At 45.0% G+C, this 20363-nt stretch overlaps 1 protein-coding gene across 3 annotated transcripts in view; it reads right to left on the bottom strand.

Moving 5' to 3' along the window:
• Positions 1-8356: 8356 nt before the first annotated feature.
• LOC141073418 (centrosomal protein of 131 kDa-like) overlaps positions 8357-20363 on the bottom strand; it is a 64704-nt gene continuing 52697 nt past the window's right edge. For 2 of the 3 annotated variants that reach the window (XM_073560622.1, XM_073560614.1), the window contains exons 9-18: positions 16586-16702; positions 16327-16492; positions 15304-15398; positions 15041-15208; positions 14763-14969; positions 14260-14397; positions 13352-13477; positions 11251-11367; positions 10830-10859; positions 8357-8539 (exon numbers count right to left, since the gene is read on the bottom strand). In XM_073560622.1, the coding sequence (XP_073416723.1) occupies positions 8372-8539; positions 10830-10859; positions 11251-11367; positions 13352-13477; positions 14260-14397; positions 14763-14969; positions 15041-15208; positions 15304-15398; positions 16327-16492; positions 16586-16702 (1332 nt within the window). In that variant the 3' untranslated portion in view covers positions 8357-8371. The remainder of the gene's footprint in view (positions 8540-10829; positions 10860-11250; positions 11368-13351; positions 13478-14259; positions 14398-14762; positions 14970-15040; positions 15209-15303; positions 15399-16326; positions 16493-16585; positions 16703-20363) is intronic. The other variant, XM_073560629.1, reaches the window with a different exon arrangement.

Here is a 20363-nt window from a genome sequence, read left to right as displayed (position 1 = left end):
GCCGCTAATGCAAGTCTATGGGGAAAAAAACGATCCACCAAAAAAAGGGGCGGATCCATTATTTTCTAAAACTGGCGGATTTTGACTGACGTCAAAAAAGTGAAGTGTGAAACAGGCCAAGGGATAATCATTACATTCTACATATACAGTGTGCACTGATTCCTTGAGACCTAGAAGTGAGTGCAGCATTAACTCTGTCCCGGCCAGGCACAATTTTGCATTTTCACTTTGATAAAAATGAAAATTTTTTTTTGCCAAAATATTCTACAGTACTTTGTGCTTTCATTTTTCTTCCAAAAGTCATAACATTTTTTTTTCTGTCAACATAGCTGTCTAAAATGTCAGCCATTATTTTTGAAGTTTTGCTTTTGGAGCATTCACTGTGGAATAAAAAAAAATTACTTTAACACATAACTCTTCAGGTCAAAAAGACTTTTTATCATATTATTATTTTTTTAAGTATTAAAAAGTATTTTTTTAATTTTAATTTTTTACTAGATTCAGTGTTTTACTGAATCTAGTAAAAAATTAAAAAAATTTGGTTTGCGTCACGATTTTCTGAGACCAGTAACTTTTATCTCTCCGTTGATAAACCTGTGTTGTGTGTGCACCTATTTTTTTTTATTGATACCATTTTAGGATACATACAATGTTTTCTCTGCTTTTTTTTTTTTTTTTTTTTTTTTTTGGGAGGTGCTGAGGTCCAACAAAAATGCAATTCTTGTATTTTTGTCTTGTTTTATACCATTCAGCATACAGGATAACTGATGTTATTCTTTGATAAATCGAACTTTTATGGACATGGCCATACAAAATATTTCCGCAGTAAGGTAATAACGCAGTAATTACAATTTTTTTTTAACTTTTTCTTTAGCTTTTTACTTTTTTTTTTTTAAGCCTTTTTAGGAAAATTGAACATGTGATTGTCTCTGATCATTTGATTTATATCCTGCATTATTAATGTTTCTCCATCGCTTCATTGGGGGACACAGGAACCATGGGTGTATGCTGCTGCCACTAGGAGGCTGACACTATGCAGAACAAAAGTTAGCTCCTCCACCGCAGTGTACACCCCACCGACAGGAAGTAGGATGTTTAGTTTAGCTTACTGTCAGTAGGAGGTGGATACGGGTCTTTCACTAGACCCTTATCTATCTCAATGTGCGTCGTTTCTTTTCAGGTTTTCCGGAGGGATACAGTGTGAATGGACACTACTGTACTCCTACACAGAGACTATGAGTACGGCGTGTAAAGCCACCCCGTATCCTCATATGTCTGGACGGCAGGACCCCATCCCCTAGCACAGAAGCGTGCTTAGGTGTTACAAACCCGGTCTTGGCCCACCGTCTCCCACCTACTCGCCCACCAGAGCCTGTTAGTTGGATGAGACGTGACGTCCGGCAACCGTCTGGACGACTTCACCATAAGAAGATAGGTAAAGAAGAGGAGACCCCTTGTCAGGTGTAGACGGTCACTGGTAATCTAGGCCCCGGCTTATATTCGAGCCTAGTCCTCCCTTTCCCCTGGCCGCTCTCCTGCCGCACTTTTGGGGAGCTCACTTCCCAGCTGAGGCTGGCGGATCATTCACCCTCCTTTCGCCGGGCGCTGTGCGCTTCAGGCTTTCCTCAGTTAGTGCCTTCCCTCAGAATAGGCGACGGTGGGCAGCAGCCTGCTCTCCTCAGCACGGTGCCCCACCGTTTTTCCCCCCGCACCAGTTTATCTTTCTGATAGGATCCGAATTATAGCTCCAGCGCTTTCCAGGCCTCCGCGCCGCCCCCGCTCCGTCAGCGTTTTCCAGGGACTAATCTAGGCCCCGCCTTCATTTGCGGCCTAGTCCTCGGTAGCTCCGCCCCCGGCTTCTCTGTATTCGGGCAGGCTTTTTTCCCGCCCGTCTACCCTCACTTCACCCGGTGCAAGCTCCGCCGTCTCTACCCGGCCTCACATGCGGCGCAGAGATAGTAGCCATCACCGCCATCTTCCTGCACCCAGAGCTAACGTTTAGCTCCGATCCCCTTGCGGGCTGTGCAGAGCGGTGTTTGTTTCACAGTGTGTTCATTCTATTGCGGCAAGAAGCGCCTTCCTCGGACCTCGGCATCCTCCAGTGGTCGCATTCTCCCAGCGTGGGACCCGGTTAGTGCCTTCACCTGGCGGGACCAACTCTTTCCTGCCTATCTCCGCTCAGCCTAATCAGGTACGATGCGGAGTATAAACTCCTCATAGTAAAACTAAGCAGGGCCACACTTTCCGCAGGTCCAGTGAAGGAGAATCCATCTTTGCTAGTGTGTCTCATGTGATATGCGCTATAGTTGTGCCGTACAATCGATAGTGGTATAGAGACAGTTATTAGCGGAATAGCACCCTGCAGCCGTACAGTCCCTGACGTAATGGTTCTCTGGAGCCGTACGGTCTCTGACGTAATGGTACTCTGGAGTTGTGCAGTCACCGACGTTACAGTACTCTAAAGCCATACAGTCACTGACGTAATAGTACTCTAGAGGCGTGTAATTCACTGGCGTAGTAGTAATCTGCCGCGTAGTCTCTTGTGCATCAGTATGTCTGGTGTCATAGCACTCAGAGCCATGTAGAGCCACGCTGCTTTCTACTGTAATTGCCGCATGGCGTTTGTCTGGTAGGAAGTTCCACCGCAATTGCAGATGTGCCTTAATTTTCAGTAGAGCAAGACTCGACCATTGCCTCACACATATTGATGCTGGAGCCCTGGCATAGCAACTGCTTCCATATCTACTTTTAGTGCTCACAGGCACTCACCCTTCCTTTTTCTGCAGCCCCCTCCGGACGCTGGCTTCACACTGCCCTAAGCAGAATAATGAGCTGCTTCTATCTCTTCACGTCTGGAGTGTTTTGGGCCAGACTTCCAGCTGGATAGAAGTCCGTGTTACCTGGCAATTGTCTGCTGTGGCTCAGTGGATAAGGAAGCTGTCCACAACTCGCAAGTCCAGGGGTTGGATCCCGGGCGCACAACAGAAAGTAGAGTTTAGTCTCTTTCTGATCCCAGACCTACTGTTCTACCTTCAAGAGAATTGACTGGTCAGAATCTGCTTTAATACAGACTTCAGGGTACGGCTTACTACACGTGAAGCCGTTATTCTACCTAATGTCGTCAGGTACCAAGATCCAGACCGCAACACAGAAGCCGTTATTCTGCCTAAGGTCGTCAGGTATCCAGGCCTAGACCGCACCGCAACACAGAAATGGCTGTCTCCTATATCCTTCTCCGGGTTCGCTAAACGCTGATTTGTTCACAGGATACTTAGAGCCAATGGCAGCTGTGCTATATCCGCTATCCATGCTTCAGACGCACCACCTACTAGGTACAGTGGTTGAAATGGCCATATTACTGTGGAGACGTGTCTGGCGTTGACTGCTTCAGTGGTACTGGTGTTCTGTACCGTATTCAGGTGAGTCAGACGCCCTCGTCTTCAGGTTCCTCGCGTCCTACTGCAGCAGTATTCTATCCCTTATCGAGCACTTCGATAGTCCTCTACCAGACAGGTTTAGTCAATACACGCCACCTTTCCGGTAACTCAAACGTACCCGAAGTCTATCGACTACACCGGCCCGGCTCTACTGTCCCATTGTCAGATGAGTCAGGAGCGCCCTCTCTCACATTCCTCAGGGTCCTTTGCAGCTTTTGCCTAGCTCCCATATAATAACCACTCGAGGTGAGGTGCTGGCATTTATTACCTCTGGCGGGCTGCAGCTGTGATTTCAAGCCTCTCTCATGTGAGTCTAAGACATCTTCCAGCTGCATATTTCATAGTCAATAACATCTGTGGTTTGTTAACAGTTAAACGTAAAAGGCTACCATGTCCACACGGAGTGGATCTCTGTACCACAGAGCTGCTCCAGTCTTGGATCTAAGGATGAGTGATAACACGTTTCTTATTTCAGCTAGAATTGTATTTTTTCACTGTGATCCTTGGGCGCGTGTTGTCTTAGACTTAGGCACGCGGATCTACACACTGCAATCCCCTCCCTACTCCAGAGGGTCCAGGATGGATTCGGTCGTTTACATCGTCATAAGTATTAACCTTCCTTTCATCAGCCTAGTTGTTTTTCTGGGGTCTATTTGATCTACCTAGAGCCAAATTTATTTGCAGTTGACATTCTCCATGTTTTGCCATGGACTTTCCTTGCTCGACTATTTACTTTTATAAGTCCAGCTGGACTATTTTTTCCCATATTCACCTTCATCCCTGTATGCTGGGTTTATCTTCCTCTTGATCTCCGTCTGAAAAGTCATCCAGTAGTCTTCACTCTACCTGCTTAATCGAGCAATCAGTTGTCTCTTTATAGCCAACCTGTGCCTACAACGCAGCGATGAGATCCAGGTTATCCCCAGGTTCCATTCAGTACATTTTCAGTGTTCGGTTCCAAACAAGGGGGCGCCTCGGTATATCTTTTTTCTCCTGAGCGCTTCACAAATTAGACTACTTCTGTGACTACAGACCCTCCGGCACCAAGTTCTCCACCACTACGGTCCTTCCTCACCCAGACGTGCATCCCTCATGGATACCAACGTCAAATTCACACAGAAGTTAGCAGAGTCAACCTTGAAAGCACCCGCCGCTATAGCGTGTCCTGCCTTAGCCCCAACTCGTGTTGCAAAGTTCTATAGACGCATGACCTAGCTTGCTCAGAGCATTCTTTCTGGAGACCGGTTCAAAAATTTTTCTTGCATTGAGACATAGATGGGAACGATTAGGCGAAAAACTAAGGGTCCATTTGGCTTTCGGTTTCACAAGCGAAATTATCCCCAAAGAGGTCCCTCACCAACTTTCCGTTCCTTCCGTGTGGCTCCAATAGGCCAAAATATGAAGGAACTCACCGGAAGGACAAGCGCTCCCCTTCCTCAGGCTAAGCCTCGTCGTTCTTCAGTGCTTTTTCATCAGCATGACGTTTGGGGATCTAGGATTGAGTCCATTCTTGTTTTTTTCAGGAAGAAATTTTCTTCGTTCAACATTTATCTTCTGTGAATCGCATGATTTTTTCCTTGCTCCATGAAGCTCTTACCAGGTCCTGGTTTCTTCAGGGCTTTGGCGATGTCTGCTTTTGCAACGAACGGGTTCATTTTCCTTTTCAGTTGGTATCTGTCCCTTTCAGACTCTCAACCACTCCTGGGGTCTTACAGAGTCAGTAGCGGCTGTGGTGCACTTCCTGTGGATCCTCTCTCCATCATTCTGAATTCCCTTTCTTTCGTCCGCCTCGGACTTTTCCTTTGTGACGCCCTCTCATCAGGCTACTTCGCCACAGCAACGGTACTTCTCAAGCTCAGGCTTGAAGTGAAGAGGTCCTCTGGCCTTCAGGTTAGAGTTCTGTTCGCGGAAACTGGTCGGCATTAGTAGGGTTGCCGGCTCAGGAAGGACTGCGTTCTTTTGAGTACGACGCGCTCTGCCCGGGCAGTGTGTGTCCTCCTGACTGTACTCTTTAGGCCTTCGTCTGGCACCTCTGCAGTGCGATGATATGTCCTCCACAGGTCCATAAGGTTTTCAAAGCCCATGCCTAACTTCGGCAAGTGCCGATCGGGGTAAAAAAGACCTCGCAGGTGACAAGGGTTCACTTCCTCATCCTGATGGAGTTATTTGCCGTTCCCTCCCCTTGAGGACTGCTTTGGGACGTGCATAACGGATTAGTCTGTGCACTGGGTAAGGCAGACTTGCAAGTGGTACACACGGTAAAAAACGCAGTGTGCTTCTTAGCAGCCCGTTTAGCCTCCTCAGATTGAGACATAGCGGTCCTGAAAGGGTTAACGGCAGAGTCTGTCTGCAGCTGCAGGGAATGTGCCGGGAAGGGGTTAAGCTTTAATCTGAGGGCAGATGCAGCTTACCCACGGTCCTGTGCTGTGTCCCCCGGGAGGAAAGCGGTGGCCCTGTGGTGTCACTCGGTATCCTGCACGCCTCACAGCTCGTGTCCAGAGCAGGCTGAAGTAAAAGACATGGCCCCCCGAGATTAGAATTGCGCGCCTCGTAAGTAATGAGAGGCGCCAAGAGGAGGGGGCGGCGACGTTAGCGCGGGCGGCGCTATTCAAATTGCGGCCTAGTAGGCTGGAAAAGCCAGGGACTAAGTCAGCGCTTCTCCCAGGGGCCAGGACCCGACCCCATACCTCCACTCCAGTGCACGGCAGGCCGCGCTGTCCGGGGCCATCGATGCAGGTCTTCTCATCCTCCTGGGCTGATGAAGCAGAGCTGGAGGAGTTCTTAAAGGGGTATGCTCAATCGATCCTCCCTATGGCAGGGGGATGGAGAGCTATGGGGCTGATTCAGGACATTCGGAAGCGCTTTTCCAGTCTTCTCCATTGCACTCCATGTGCTTGCCCTCGTATCCGTGGATTACCGGGACCGTAAGATCATCGCCATCATCACCAGAGGAATCAGCCCCAATCGTCACAGGAAAGTGTACGGGGAGGTATACTCCGCGTGCTTGCCTGTTGTTGGTTCGGGGGAGAGCGGGCCGTAGAAAGGAACCATCGCCCCCTTCACTCCATTAATAAAAATTTACAGAAAAATCAAAAATAAAATAGAATCATAGAATCGTAGAGTTGGAAGGGACCTCCTGGGCCATCTGGTCCAACCCCTTGCTCAAAGCAGGATTCGCTAAATCATCCCAGTCAGATGTCTGTCCAGCCTCTGTTTGAAGACATCCATTGAAGGAGAACTCACCACTTCTCGTGGCAGCTTGTTCCACTCATTGATCACTCTGTCAAAAAGTTTTTTCTAATATCTAATCTGTGTCTCCTCCCATTCAGTTTCATCCCATTGCTTCTAGTCTTTCCTTGTGCAAATGAGAATAAAGTTGATCCTTCTACAATGTGACAGCCCTTTAGATATTTGTAGACAGCTATTAAGTCTCCTCTCAGTCTTCTCTTTTGCAAACTAAACAATCCCAAATCCTGCAACCTTTCCTCATAAGACAGGGTTTGCAGACCGGTCACCATTCTGGTCGCTCTTTTCTGAACTTGCTCCAGTTTGTTGATGTCTTTTTTAAAATGTGGTGCCCAAAACTGGACACAATATTCCAGATGAGGTCTGATCAAAGAGGAGTAGAGGGAAATAATGACTTCACGTGATCTAGACTGTATGCTTCTGTTAATACATCCTAGAATTGCATTTGCTTTTTTTGCTGCTGCATCACACTGTTGACTCATATTCAGTCTGTGTCATATTAGTATACCCAAGTCTTTTTCACATGTGCTGTTGCTTAGGCCTATTCCTCCCATTCTGTATATGCTTTTTTCATTTTTATTGCCCAGATGTAGTACTTTGCATTTTTCCCTGTTAAAAACCATTCTGTTAGTTGCTGCCCACTTCTCCAAAACGGTGGAGTCTAAAACCAGAGCCAAGTGCCTCCTATAGACACTAAGCAAGAACTGGAGAAATCTCATCCAGCGAGAGGGTGTATACTGCAAGGGAGGAGTTAACTTTTTTTCTGGTTTACTTCGTGTCCTCCTAGTGGCAAGCAGCATAACACCCACTGTCTCTGTGTCCCCCAATGAGGCATAGGAGAAAGTTCCATTTTTGTCTCATCTGTCCATAGGACATTCTCCCAGAAGCTTTGTGGCTTGTCAACATGTAGTTTGGCAAATTCCAATCTGGCTTTTTTATGATTTTTTGCAACAATGGGGTCCTCCTTGGTCGTCTCCCATGAAGTCCACTTTGGCTTATACAACGACGGATGGTGCGATCGGACACTGATGTTCCTTGAGTTTGAAGTTCACCTTTAATCTGTTTAGAAGTTTTTCTGGGATCTTTTGTTACCATTCGTATTATCCGTCTATTTGATTTGTCATCAATTTTCCTCTTGCAGCCACGTCCAGGGAGGTCGGCTATAGTCCCATGGAGCTTAAATTTCTGAATAATATGTGCAACTGTAGTCATAAGAACATCAAGCTGCTTGGAGATGGTCTTATAACTTTTATCTTTAACATGTTTGTCTATAATTTTCTTTCTAATCTCCTGAGACAACTCTTTCCTTCGCTTCCTCTGGTCCATGATGAGTGTGACACACACCATGTCACCAAACAGCACACAGAGTATCTGTAGCCCTCTATACAGTCCCACTCACTGATTCCAAGATTGTAGACAACTGTGATGCTAATAAGTGGACACACCTTGGTTTAACATGTCCCTTTTGTCACATTATTTTCAGGGGTACCATCATTTCTGTCCAGGCCTATTTCATGAGTTTTAATTTTTTAAAAATTCTGTGGAAGCCTGGTTGAAAATCAATGTTTGACTTTTATTGGTTCAGTTTCATAGATTTTTATTTCATTATTACTTTTGTCAGATTCAAGTTATTTCTGTGACCATCAGGTTTTTTTCTGTCATTAAACGAGGGGTACTAACAATTTTGATCACATATGTATATGTGCACCACATGGTGGGAAGGGGTTAAAAGGTAGAAGAACGCCATATTTACCCTTCACCGTGATCTCCTTGATCTTCTTGGTCTTCTCGTCGATCCACTTCTCCCTTCGTACTTTTTCAGTCGCTGTCATGAGTTCCTGCAGCTTCTTCATCTCCTAGAAGACACGTTGTGGTGAAACTTGATATATCGACTGTCGTATTTGGTACTGCTGCGTTACATGCATTGCCCAAATACAACCTTGGAGGCAGGGGGTGATCCTCAGGGTACAGCCATGGGGGTGCAGACAACCCCAGCTGCGCTTACACGACTAGACACTTTCAATGAGTGGTGAACCGGCAGGGAAGCAGTGATGAGTGATCGTGATTGGTGGGGCTCCGTGTCCTGTGTCATACATTTATCAATTTTCCATAGGAGTTGTCCACCTTTGAGTACAGTTTTCCGTACTTAAATGTCTGTATTTTTGGTTAAAAATCTGTTTTCATTAAATATTTTGTGATGTTTGCCTTCTCTAGCTTCTGTGTTTCTCTGTTTATTACTGTCTGCAGAATGGGTTAACAGAGTCTGTCAGTGAGCTCGCTCTAATGATCCAATGGGAGGAGTTTGTAATGCTTATCTGTCTCTTTTTCTGAGCTCCTTGCAACTGATTTATGACCAAAGATTAATGTGCTGAGAAACAAATAGCCAGTAAAAGTCAATCGGTGCAAAATTTTTAATGAGCCCGAATTGTAAAAAATGATTTTTAACCCCAAATTCATGCATTTAAATAAGAAAAATAAAATTGTCCGCAGAGTCGGAAAACCCCATTTTTAAAAGGTATATAGCCAAGTTCAAAGAAAGTGGTATAGATCAAGTAAGCTCCCCCTAGCGGTGGATGCAGGCTGACTGAATTTGATCATTGAAAGGGACGCTCCCTTTTGGAATGCAGCAGAGATCAACATAGGTCCAACTCCCGACAGAGAAAAAAACACAGTCAGTTGGGAATTTTTGCAGCACTGTAGCATTACATAGTGGCCATCCACTCTCATAGAAAGGCTTTCTACTCTGGCTCAAAGAAAGAGGTCCTCAGTGGGAGAACCCACCTATCATGTAACCAAATAAATAGCTACATTATAAAATCAGTACATAAAGTTACACAGCAGTCAAACACTACATAAAAAGCCCTAGTGTAGTATCACAAAACCGGTCAATAGGGGGCAGTATAATAGTATTCAGTGGTAAAAACATAAAAATGAATTAATCACCAACGATCCAGTAATAAAAGTGGCCTGTGAGGTTCTGCATGCATCAGGGTGCCCTACAGGAAATATTAGAGGTGTTATATCCCTGGTCTGTATCATGCAAAGCAAAATAGTGGGACCCGACAGATAGAAGAATGTTAGGAAAACATAAGGATGGGGAGGAAAAGGACATTTAAAAAAAAATTCTGTAAAATAGCGCCTCTTCTGTCCAAAGGCCATGTCAGGTATTGCAGATTTTCCCACTATACCAAAAAAAGTTGCACTATCCTCATATATTTTCCATCTTGCTTGATGCCATCTGATCAATAAATGACATCACGTGACTGGAGCAGCCAATCACTACACAAACAAGATCAGTGGCTCGACTGCAGCATGGAATTGGTGAATATATCACAGACTGTATTATATTTCAATAAGGTAGTAACAAATTGGGAAACTCCTTTAACTAGTGTTTACCCCTACAGAGATTGTACAGGTAACCTTTTCATTAATGAGGTCACTTAATAGGAAATGATGTGATGACATCATCATCCAAGCAGAAGAGGAAAGCAGCATCATTTAATAGCGCAGCGTAGATTATTTCTAATCCATGCAGTTATAAAGAAGTCAGAGCGATCACTAAGATTGGGGGGTACTAGAAGGGAAGGACGGCATACATTTAATAGGACCTGTCATTAGGTCAAAAGTGATCATTTTTTTGCTCTTATTTTATTTCTGCTATTCCTCTGAAAACACCATTGTTTTTGTTTCTTAAATCCGCCATGCAGATAAAAGATATAGGCCTTTTTCATTTAGGAGTGTGGTTTACAGGATCCTCTGGGGCGTGTCTTTAGGCTACTCTGCATAATGACCCTATCAGCCACGCCTCCTTGTAGAGAACAAAGATTTGTACTAAATAAAAAGTTCCATATCTCTGGAATAGTCAGGGGAGCACTAGGAAAAAAATAAGACAAAAAAATTAGACAGTTTTGAACTGGCGAAAAGTCCTCTTTAACGTAGAGCACACTGACATACATCTTCCTGTGCCAAATCAGGTGCAAGTAGAGATATAAACCAGTTAGTGTAAAATGGTTAAGGATCATGCTGTAGACATACAATGATACGCAGCGTATGAGAACTGATGGGCACGGGCATGACAGACAGGGGTCCTGCCAAGGTGACAGTGCAACAAGAAAAGCGTGCATGTAATGTGTACAGGGCTATTACCTCACACAGGGGGCCCAGAGTTTGCCAAACCTGGGGGAAAGCAAAGAGAAGAAGAAAAAGGGGGAAGAGACAACAAATCACTAAGAGAATGCAATAACGGGAGGACAAAACCCCACCAGGAATTGAGGGAGGCATAAAACGGGACCCATTTATAAGGCCTGCTGTATTTGGGCTCATAAACTTCATGTTCACTGCACAAAAAATCTAGGACTGCACTACTGAGAGAATCTGACAACATGGCCCTGTTCTAATTCAGTGTTGTAGCGGATGCTGTGGAAGGAGATCCCTAATCCTTAAGCAGGACATCTTCCACAATGCACATGCACTGAACCACAAGGGGGCAGCAGAGTAGTGGTAAAGCAGCAGAATTTTGAATGCAGCTGTGGATGTAAATGGAGTACAAGACGCTGCTTCTTCTCACCGTGTCATGCTGCTCTTGCATCTGGGAGATCTTGCTGGAGTACTTGTGATCCACCTGCTTCAGCTCACTTACCAGAGACTCACATCGCTCGCTCAGAGTTTTCTTGTCATCGATGAGCTGTACATAGGCAGACAATAAAGTGGTCAAGTACACTGCTTGGCTCATAGGTGGTGGGGGAAGGGGGAATCACAAACTCAATTCATGGCCTTTCATAAAAGTGGTGCTCTGAGGAAAACAAGTTAGGTCATAACTTATTGATAGGTTGGAGAATGACCACAATCACCTGCAACATTAATGGGTGGACACCCACCGATCAACAGGAAATAATGTGAATAGGCAATAACTTGTCACTGTGACAACCTATTTAAGGTGATATTCTGATCTTAAGCCCATGTCACACACAGCGATCTCGTTAGCGAGATCACTGCTGAGTCACAAGTTTCGTGACGCAACAGCGATCTCACCAGCGAGATCGCTGTGACACTGACCAGCGACCGGCCCACCTGTCGGATATCGCTGATCATCCTAGAATGGCCAAGACATTTTTTTGATCGCTGGTCTCCCGCTGGGCAGCACGCATCGCTACGTGTGACAGGCAGGAGACCAGCGATCAGCGTGCTGGTAACTAAGGTAAACGCAGGGTTTCTAAGTGCAGGGCGGAGCTTAGAAACCCTCTGTGTACCTTAGTTACCAGCGCACTGATGCAGGGAGCTGGTAACCAAGTTACACATCGGGTTTCTAAGTGACGCATGCCCCTTAGAAACCCGATGTGTACCTTAGTTACCAGCTCCCCGCATCAGCGCGCTGGTAACTAAAGTACACAGCGACGCCGTGCGCTCAGCGTCGCTGGTGCTGATCGCTCGTGAAGCTGTCTGTTTGACAACTCACCAGCGATCACACAGCGACTTACCAGCAATCCTGACACGTTGATATCGTTGTCGGGAACGCTGGTGAGTCGCTATGTGTGACGGGGCCCTTAGACATTTATGGCACAGCCACAGGAAATGCTATAAATGTGTGATAGGCAGGCCCCAGAGGTAGGAGCCTTTTTAGAGAACAGAGGTCTGCAGACTCTCCTGTGCCATCTGGCCACCATATCCAAGTGAAGAATGAATAGAGGTGGAGCGTTTGCAGCCCACATCTATTACTCATTTATAGTGATCAGAATACTCCTTTAAAAAGGAGTTGTGTCCCAATTATAAGGCTGTGTGCACACGCTGCGGATTTTGCTGCGGTTCCGCAGCGGTTTTGGCCGCTGCGGACCCGCAGCAGTTTTAGCTGCGGTGTACAGTACCATGATTCCCTATGGGAATCAAAAACCGCAATGCAGATGGTGCGGAATTTTCCGCGCGGATTATCTGCGGTTTTCAATCCGCAGAAAGAATTGACATGTCAATTCTTTCTGCGGATTCCCATCTCCTCCATTGAGGAGATGAAAAACCGCAGAGCAATCCGCAGGTAAAACCGCAGGTATTTTGACCTGCGGTTTCACCTGCGGATTTTACAAAATCCGCGCGGATGAATCCGCACCTAATCCGCAGCGTGTGCACACAGCCTAAGTCATTACAGGATAGGAGATAACTAGCTGATCGCGGGGACCCCCACCGATCACAAGAATGGGGTTTGGAGTACAATAATCTGGTATATGTAACTATTTTCTGATATCAGTATTTTTTTTCCTGACGCCTGAGATGAAGGAAGGAATGTTTTTTTTAGTGGTAATATTTTGGCATACATATGATGCTTTTCATAGTACTTTTTGGCTAGCAGCAGCAACCAAAAAGCAGAGTTTCATTTCTGATAAGAACAGGTTAAATAATATTATATTTTGATAGATCAGACTTTTACAGATGCTTATTTTCTTCCCTTAATTCTTAAATGGGGGAAAAAGGTGAGGCAAATGTTTATTTTTTTGTATTTTAATATTTTTACTTTTAATTTTTCAATTTACTTTTTAGTCCCTATAGGGGACTGGAAACAGATCATTTGACTGCTTGTTTTTAAATACTGTAATACCGCAGAAAGTACTGCTGGTTATATAACAAAGTCAGCACCTGCCATGTGTGGAGCGGGCACTATTAGGGCTCTAGTGATTGTTTACCTGGTCGATGAAAGTGAGGTGCCTCTGTATGGTGGCCTCGTATTGCTCACTCTGCTGTCTCAGCTGGTAGCTCATCTCTTTCTCTGTTTGTCTGACGTGTCGTACGGTTAATTCACGCTGCTGTGCCTAGGAGGGGGATGTAAAGAGAAAACTTATCCTATATGTTCACATCAACCAGAAGATTTAGTGTTTATTTTCAAGTGGCAGCTAAGGAGCTTCATTTACGCCACAGAATTCAATGGTAAATTCTTTATTCCTGCCCACTGCATACACATTTATGCAACTCACATAGGAGTCAATGGGTGGAACCATGGCGGTGGCTGTAATCAGCCGTTTGCAAGAGACCTGTCCGTTTCACTCTTCTTTTGGGAGACCATTAGACAATCTGAGACAGTATGCAATAGAGTAGCCTGGTGGCATATTATGGTGGGCCTAGGCCAAACCTGGTCGTCTTCTCTCTGCACTCACGTAATTGTCAATTTTAGATTTAAAACAGTTATAAATGAATGATCACTTTGGGTCTGACCTTTTGAGACCTCCACATATCATGCTAACTGGGTCCTTTGTCCCCAAGTGAATGGAGCAGTAATGTGCAAGCAGGACCACTGCTCTTTTTACTGCATGGGAGCAGTGGGTACATATGTGCACTACTGCTCCATTTACACAGGTCTTTGGGATCCTCATTCTCAATAGTCAGCCCCCATTGATCACAGATTTTTCACCCATCCTGTGAAAAGGTGATAAAAGCTTATTATTACCTTAGTAATCAGAGACACACTGAGTGCTAGGAACCTTGGCCTGATATCGTAAGGGTCACAGTGAGGTTAAGTGTCACCAGCACTCAGATCTTCAGACACGCCACCATGGCATGTCACCAGGTAGAGGAACCTCAGGAAGGAGATACTTACTAAAGCCGTCTGCAGAAGACTCAGCGCTTTCTTCTTCTCCTCCAGTTCCAGCCGCATCTTTAACATGGAACTGGTTACCTCGGTGGCGACAGCCGATGCCTGCTCCAGATGATTCAGCTCTGCCTCAGAGAGAAGAGTCTGCACCCAAAATAAAGAGGGACTATATAGGGACTGCTGCAATCTGTAATGTGGCCACCAAGGGGCAGTGTCACACCATGTAATTTGCAAAGTGCAGGACGAGAGGGAAGAGATAAAGCTAGAATGTAGAGAGAAACCTTAAAGGAGTTGTATTAGATTTTCCCAGATTCGGCACCACTCCTGAGCTGTGTGCGCAGTATAGCGGACCAGCACCTTTTGAGCTGCAATACCAGTCCCGGCTCATACAATTTCCAGGTGCTGTAATCTCATACAACTGCTTTTCATGCTCTCATAGGAACCAATTAGCTGTCATGTATTCCTATATCGTGAGAGTAAATATCTGATCCATGTTGGGGGCTACTTACCCCTTTGTGAGTGTTGGAACCCGAAGACCGTGGCCTTTCTTGTTCAGCTTTTTCCATTTCATCTAGAAAGCTAATGATGTTCTGCAGCTTGGCCTCGGACAGCAAAGTCGCAGCTCCACCATGAACCTCCTTCTGCTCCACTTGTCTGTTATGGGTCATCTGACTATGACGCTCCAGGTTATCGGTCGTAAGTGATGTGTCTGCATCCTGGAAAACAAGTGGTTAATACAGACGTAGTCCGACACTCCAGCTACCTGCCAGCCATGAGCCCATTTTACCCCATCGATCCAGTGAAATTTGTCTTTGGTCTCTGTTCTTATTTCCATCAACGGTTCGGGCTCCTCCAGCTGCTTCAGGGTGTCCAGTAGATCGGTCAGGGTGGTCTTAGACTGGGCTGAGGCTGCTACATCCACTTCTCCCAATATATGGTCAGGAGTGGACAGCGCCTGAAGAAAAAGGAGGAGGTGGTCCACAAAGCAATAATAAAAGGCAGATCAAATGGCACAATATGGGCAATAGAGAAGTCACGTGATACACGAACCTGGGCACTGTGCTCACTGCTCCTGTAATCTGGGGACGGTTTGAAGAGCGGGATTACCGAATTATCATTTTCAAGCACATCCTGAATTCTAGCATCTAAACGGACAGATAAGAGCACAAACCATGAGTATCTCATATAAGGGAACACTCGTATTCTGGGGTCCGTGGTACCAACATCAGACACCACAGACCACCATCTTATGCATTCGCTCTGGGGCTATAAAAATCAAGATGTAATTAAAAAAATACACATCTGCCGGATCGGTCAGCAAGACCCCCTAACAGAGTGTATTTAAAGGGAATGGCATAATGAGATGTCCCTCATTAATGGGTCTTCCCTAACTAGAATATGTCATAGATATATGATTTGTCTCTGTGCCTCCACTAATTCTAATAATTAAGTGGACACCCGATGCATTCCCTTCTCCCTGACCACCCACTGTGCCCCCGGGAACCTGCAACACAGCTGTATTCACTTCAATGGGGATACACCGCAAGTTGTCAAGAGGAAAAAGTATGCAGTTCTAAACCAGAGCTATGTACCCTTCATTCTCAAGATGGGAGATAGTCCCTAAAGGTCAGACACTGACCAATTCTCTCTTCCCAAATGTATGCCATTACTTTGCAATATGTAAAATTCCCTGTAAGACGATTGTCCAAAAAACTATCCATAAGATGGTTGATAACTACCTGATGGGGATGGTAGTCTGACCAGTGGGACCTCTGAAATGCCCCATCTGGATGGCGTGGTTGACGGACATGCTTGGTCTCTGCTTCATTCACTCTCTATGAGGTACTACCAGAAATAGGTGAGTACTGTACTCAGCTATAGAGAATGAATGGAGGAGCATTTAAAATCCTGGTTCTAGGGATCGCGGGGGGTCCCAGAAGTAGATAAACAGGTTATCACCTATCCTATGAGTAGCTGATAACTTCTAAACATGGAAATAACCCTTTCACCCTAAAGTAATGTGTGACTCTAGAAGTGCAGAACAGCATTACCATGTCCTGTGACATCTCTTACCTGCATTATTGTTATTGGACTTGCTACTTCTCTGTAATGGGGAACTGAGCAGATTCCTGCCGACCTTCTTCTTTCCCACTTTCCCGCTCCGTTCCAGCAGTGCAAGCTCCTCTTCTACCAGTTTCTTGGCTTCCAGGGCTTTCTGTGCCCGCTTCAGCTGCAGCTCCTTGGATTGGAGAACGATATAAGAACAATATATAATGTAGAGGCCAGGTACTGCCCACCGTACCACCATTGACGGGAGGGCATCATCACCTACCTGGACGGCTGCCTGCCGGGCTTGTCGAGCTTTCTCTTCTCGGATTCTCTTGCGTTCGTCGTTTTTGGACTGATGGGAATTTAGGTAACTGCTCTCATCTGCCTGATGCTGCCGTTCCTTTTGGGAGAAGAAAATGTTCACATCTTTAAGTCAAACAGGGACAGGATTTCTACAAAAGTTCTCTAGGAAGTCACAGCTGGTATCAACCCTTTAACAACGGAGTCATTTTCTTTTTTTCCATTGCATTTTTAAAGAGCCGCAACTTTTTTTTTAAATTTTTCCATCAAAGTAGTCGTATGTGTAGTCTTGAAAGACACCAATAATTTTACCATACAGCATATGGAGAACAAAAAATTAGGAATTACACCATTTTTACGGCATTAATATTGCAGTGGGCACACGATTCTCCAGGTCAGTATGATTACGGAGATACCAAACTTGGATTGTTTTTTCACTTTTTTAGTGGTTTAGAAAAATTCGAAACTTTATAAAAAAATAAATAAATATTATACACACACACACACACACACACACACACACACACACACACACACACACAGTGGGGCAAAAAAGTATTTAGTCAGTCAGCAATAGTGCAAGTTCCACCACTTAAAAAGATGAGAGGCGTCTGTAATTTACATCATAGGTAGACCTCAACTATGGGAGACAAACTGAGAAAAAAAAATCCAGAAAATCACATTGTCTGTTTTTTTTTCATTTTATTTGCATATTATGGTGGAAAATAAGTATTTGGTCAGAAACAAAATTTCATCTCAATACTTTGTGATATATCCTTTGTTGGCAATGACAGAGGTCAAACGTTTTCTGTAAGTATTCACAAGGTTGCCACACACTGTTGTTGGTATGTTGGCCCATTCCTCCATGCAGATCTCCTCTAGAGCAGTGATGTTTTTGGCTTTTCGCTTGGCAACACGGACTTTCAACTCCCTCCAAAGGTTTTCTATAGGGTTGAGATCTGGAGACTGGCTAGGCCACTCCAGGACCTTGAAATGCTTCTTAGGAAGCCACTCCTTCGTTGCCCTGGCGGTGTGCTTTGGAACATTGTCATGTTGAAAGACCCAGCCACGTTTCATCTTCAATGCCCTTGCTGATGGAAGGAGGTTTGCACTCAAAATCTCACGATACATGGCCCCATTCATTCTTTCATGTACCCGGATCAGTCGTCCTGGCCCCTTTGCAGAGAAACAGCCCCAAAGCATGTTTCCACCACCATGCTTTACAGTAGGTATGGTGTTTGATGGATGCAACTCAGTATTCTTTTTCCTCCAAACACAAGTTGTGTTTCTACCAAACAGTTCCAGTTTGGTTTCATCAGACCATAGGACATTCTCCCAAAACTCCTCTGGATCATCCAAATGCTCTCTAGCAAACTTCAGACGGGCCCGGACATGTACAGGCTTAAGCAGTGGGACACGTCTGGCACTGCAGGATCTGAGTCCATGGTGGCGTAGTGTGTTACTTATGGTAGGCCTTGTTACATTGGTCCCAGCTCTCTGCAGTTCATTCACTAGGTCCCCCCGCGTGGTTCTGGGATTTTTGCTCACCGTTCTTGTGATCATTCTGACCCCACGGGGTGGGATTTTGCGTGGAGCACCAGATCGAGGGAGATTATCAGTGGTCTTGTATGTCTTCCATTTTCTAATTATTGCTCCCACAGTTGATTTCTTCACTCCAAGCTGGTTGGCTATTGCAGATTCAGTCTTCCCAGCCTGGTGCAGGGCTACAATTTTGTTTCTGGTGTCCTTTGACAGCTCTTTGGTCTTCACCATAGTGGAGTTTGGAGTCAGACTGTTTGAGGGTGTGCACAGGTGTCTTTTTATACTGATAAGTTTAAACAGGTGCCATTACTACAGGTAATGAGTGGAGGAAAGAGGAGACTCTTAAAGAAGAAGTTACAGGTCTGTGAGAGCCAGAAATCTTGATTGCTTGTTTCTGACCAAATACTTATTTTCCACCATAATATGCAAATAAAATGAAAAAAAAAAAAACAGACAATGTGATTTTCTGGATTTTTTTTTCCCTCAGTTTGTCTCACATAGTTGAGGTCTACCTATGATGTAAATTACAGACGCCTCTCATCTTTTTAAGTGGTGGAACTTGCACTATTGCTGACTGACTAAATACTTTTTTGCCCCACTGTGTGTGTGTGTGTGTGTGTGTGTGTGTGTGTGTGTGTGTGTGTGTGTGTGTATGTATGTATGTATGTATGTATGTATGTATGTATGTATATATATATATATATATATATATATATATATATATATATATATATATATATATATACACATATATATATACACATAAACAGTGCCTACAAGTAGTATTCAACCCCCTGCAGATTTAGCAGGTTTACACATTCGGAATTAACTTGGCATTGTGACATTTGGACTGTAGATCAGCCTGGAAGTGTGAAATGCACTGCAGCAAAAAAGAATGTTATTTCTTTGTTTAATTTTTTTTTAAATTGTGAAAAGTTTATTCAGAGGGTCATTTATTATTCAACCCCTCAAACCACCAGAATTCTGTGTGGTTCCCCTAAAGTATTAAGAAGTATTTCAGGCACAAAGAACAATGAGCTTCACATGTTTGGATTAATTATCTCTTTTTCCAGCCTTTTCTGACTATTTAAGACCCTCCCCAAACTTGTGAACAGCACTCATACATGGTCAACATGGGAAAGACAAAGGAGCATTCCAAGGCCATCAGAGACAAGATCGTGGAGGGTCACAAGGCTGGCAAGGGGTACAAAACCCTTTCCAAGGAGTTGGGCCTACCTGTCTCCACTGTTGGGAGCATCATCCGGAAGTGGAAGGCTTATGGAACTACTGTTAGCCTTCCACGGCCTGGACAGCCTTTGAAAGTTTCCTCCCGTGCCGAGACCAGGCTTGTCCGAAGAGTCAAGGCTAACCCAAGGACAACAAGGAAGGAGCTCCGGGAAGATCTCATGGCAGTGGGGACATTGGTTTCAGTCAATACCATAAGTAACGTACTCCACCGCAATGGTCTCCGTTCCAGACGAGCCCGTAAGGTACCTTTACTTTCAAAGCGTCATGTCAAGGCTCGTCTACAGTTTGCTCATGATCACTTGGAGGACTCTGAGACAGACTGGTTCAAGGTTCTCTGGTCTGATGAGACCAAGATCGAGATCTTTGATGCCAACCACACACGTGACGTTTGGAGACTGGATGGCACTGCATACGACCCCAAGAATACCATCCCTACAGTCAAGCATGGTGGTGGCAGCATCATGCTGTGGGGCTGTTTCTCAGCCAAGGGGCCTGGCCATCTGGTCCGCATCCATGGGAAGATGGATAGCACGGCCTACCTGGAGATTTTGGCCAAGAAACTCCGCTCCTCCATCAAGGATCTTAAGATGGGTCGTCATTTCATCTTCCAACAAGACAACGACCCAAAGCACACAGCCAACAAAACCAAGGCCTGGTTCAAGAGGGAAAAAATCAAGGTGTTGGAGTGGCCTAGTCAGTCTCCTGACCTTAACCCAATTGAAAACTTGTGGAAGGAGCTCAAAATTAAAGTCCACATGAGACACCCAAAGAACCTAGATAACTTGGAGAAGATCTGCATGGAGGAGTGGGCCAAGATAACTCCAGAGACCTGTGCCGGCCTGATCAGGTCTTATAAAAGACGATTATTAGCTGTAGTTGCAAACAAGGGTTATTCCACAAAATATTAAACCTAGGGGTTGAATAATAATTGACCCACACGTTTATGTTTAAAATTTATTAAAATTTAACTG

Source organism: Dendrobates tinctorius, unplaced genomic scaffold (assembly GCF_039654945.1).
Source record: "Dendrobates tinctorius isolate UK_male_01 unplaced genomic scaffold, ASM3965494v1 ptg000014l, whole genome shotgun sequence".
NCBI classification, from domain to species: Eukaryota; Metazoa; Chordata; class Amphibia; order Anura; family Dendrobatidae; genus Dendrobates; species Dendrobates tinctorius.
Note: the sequence above shows the minus strand (reverse complement) of the source record. Positions and strands in the feature narration are given on the sequence as shown.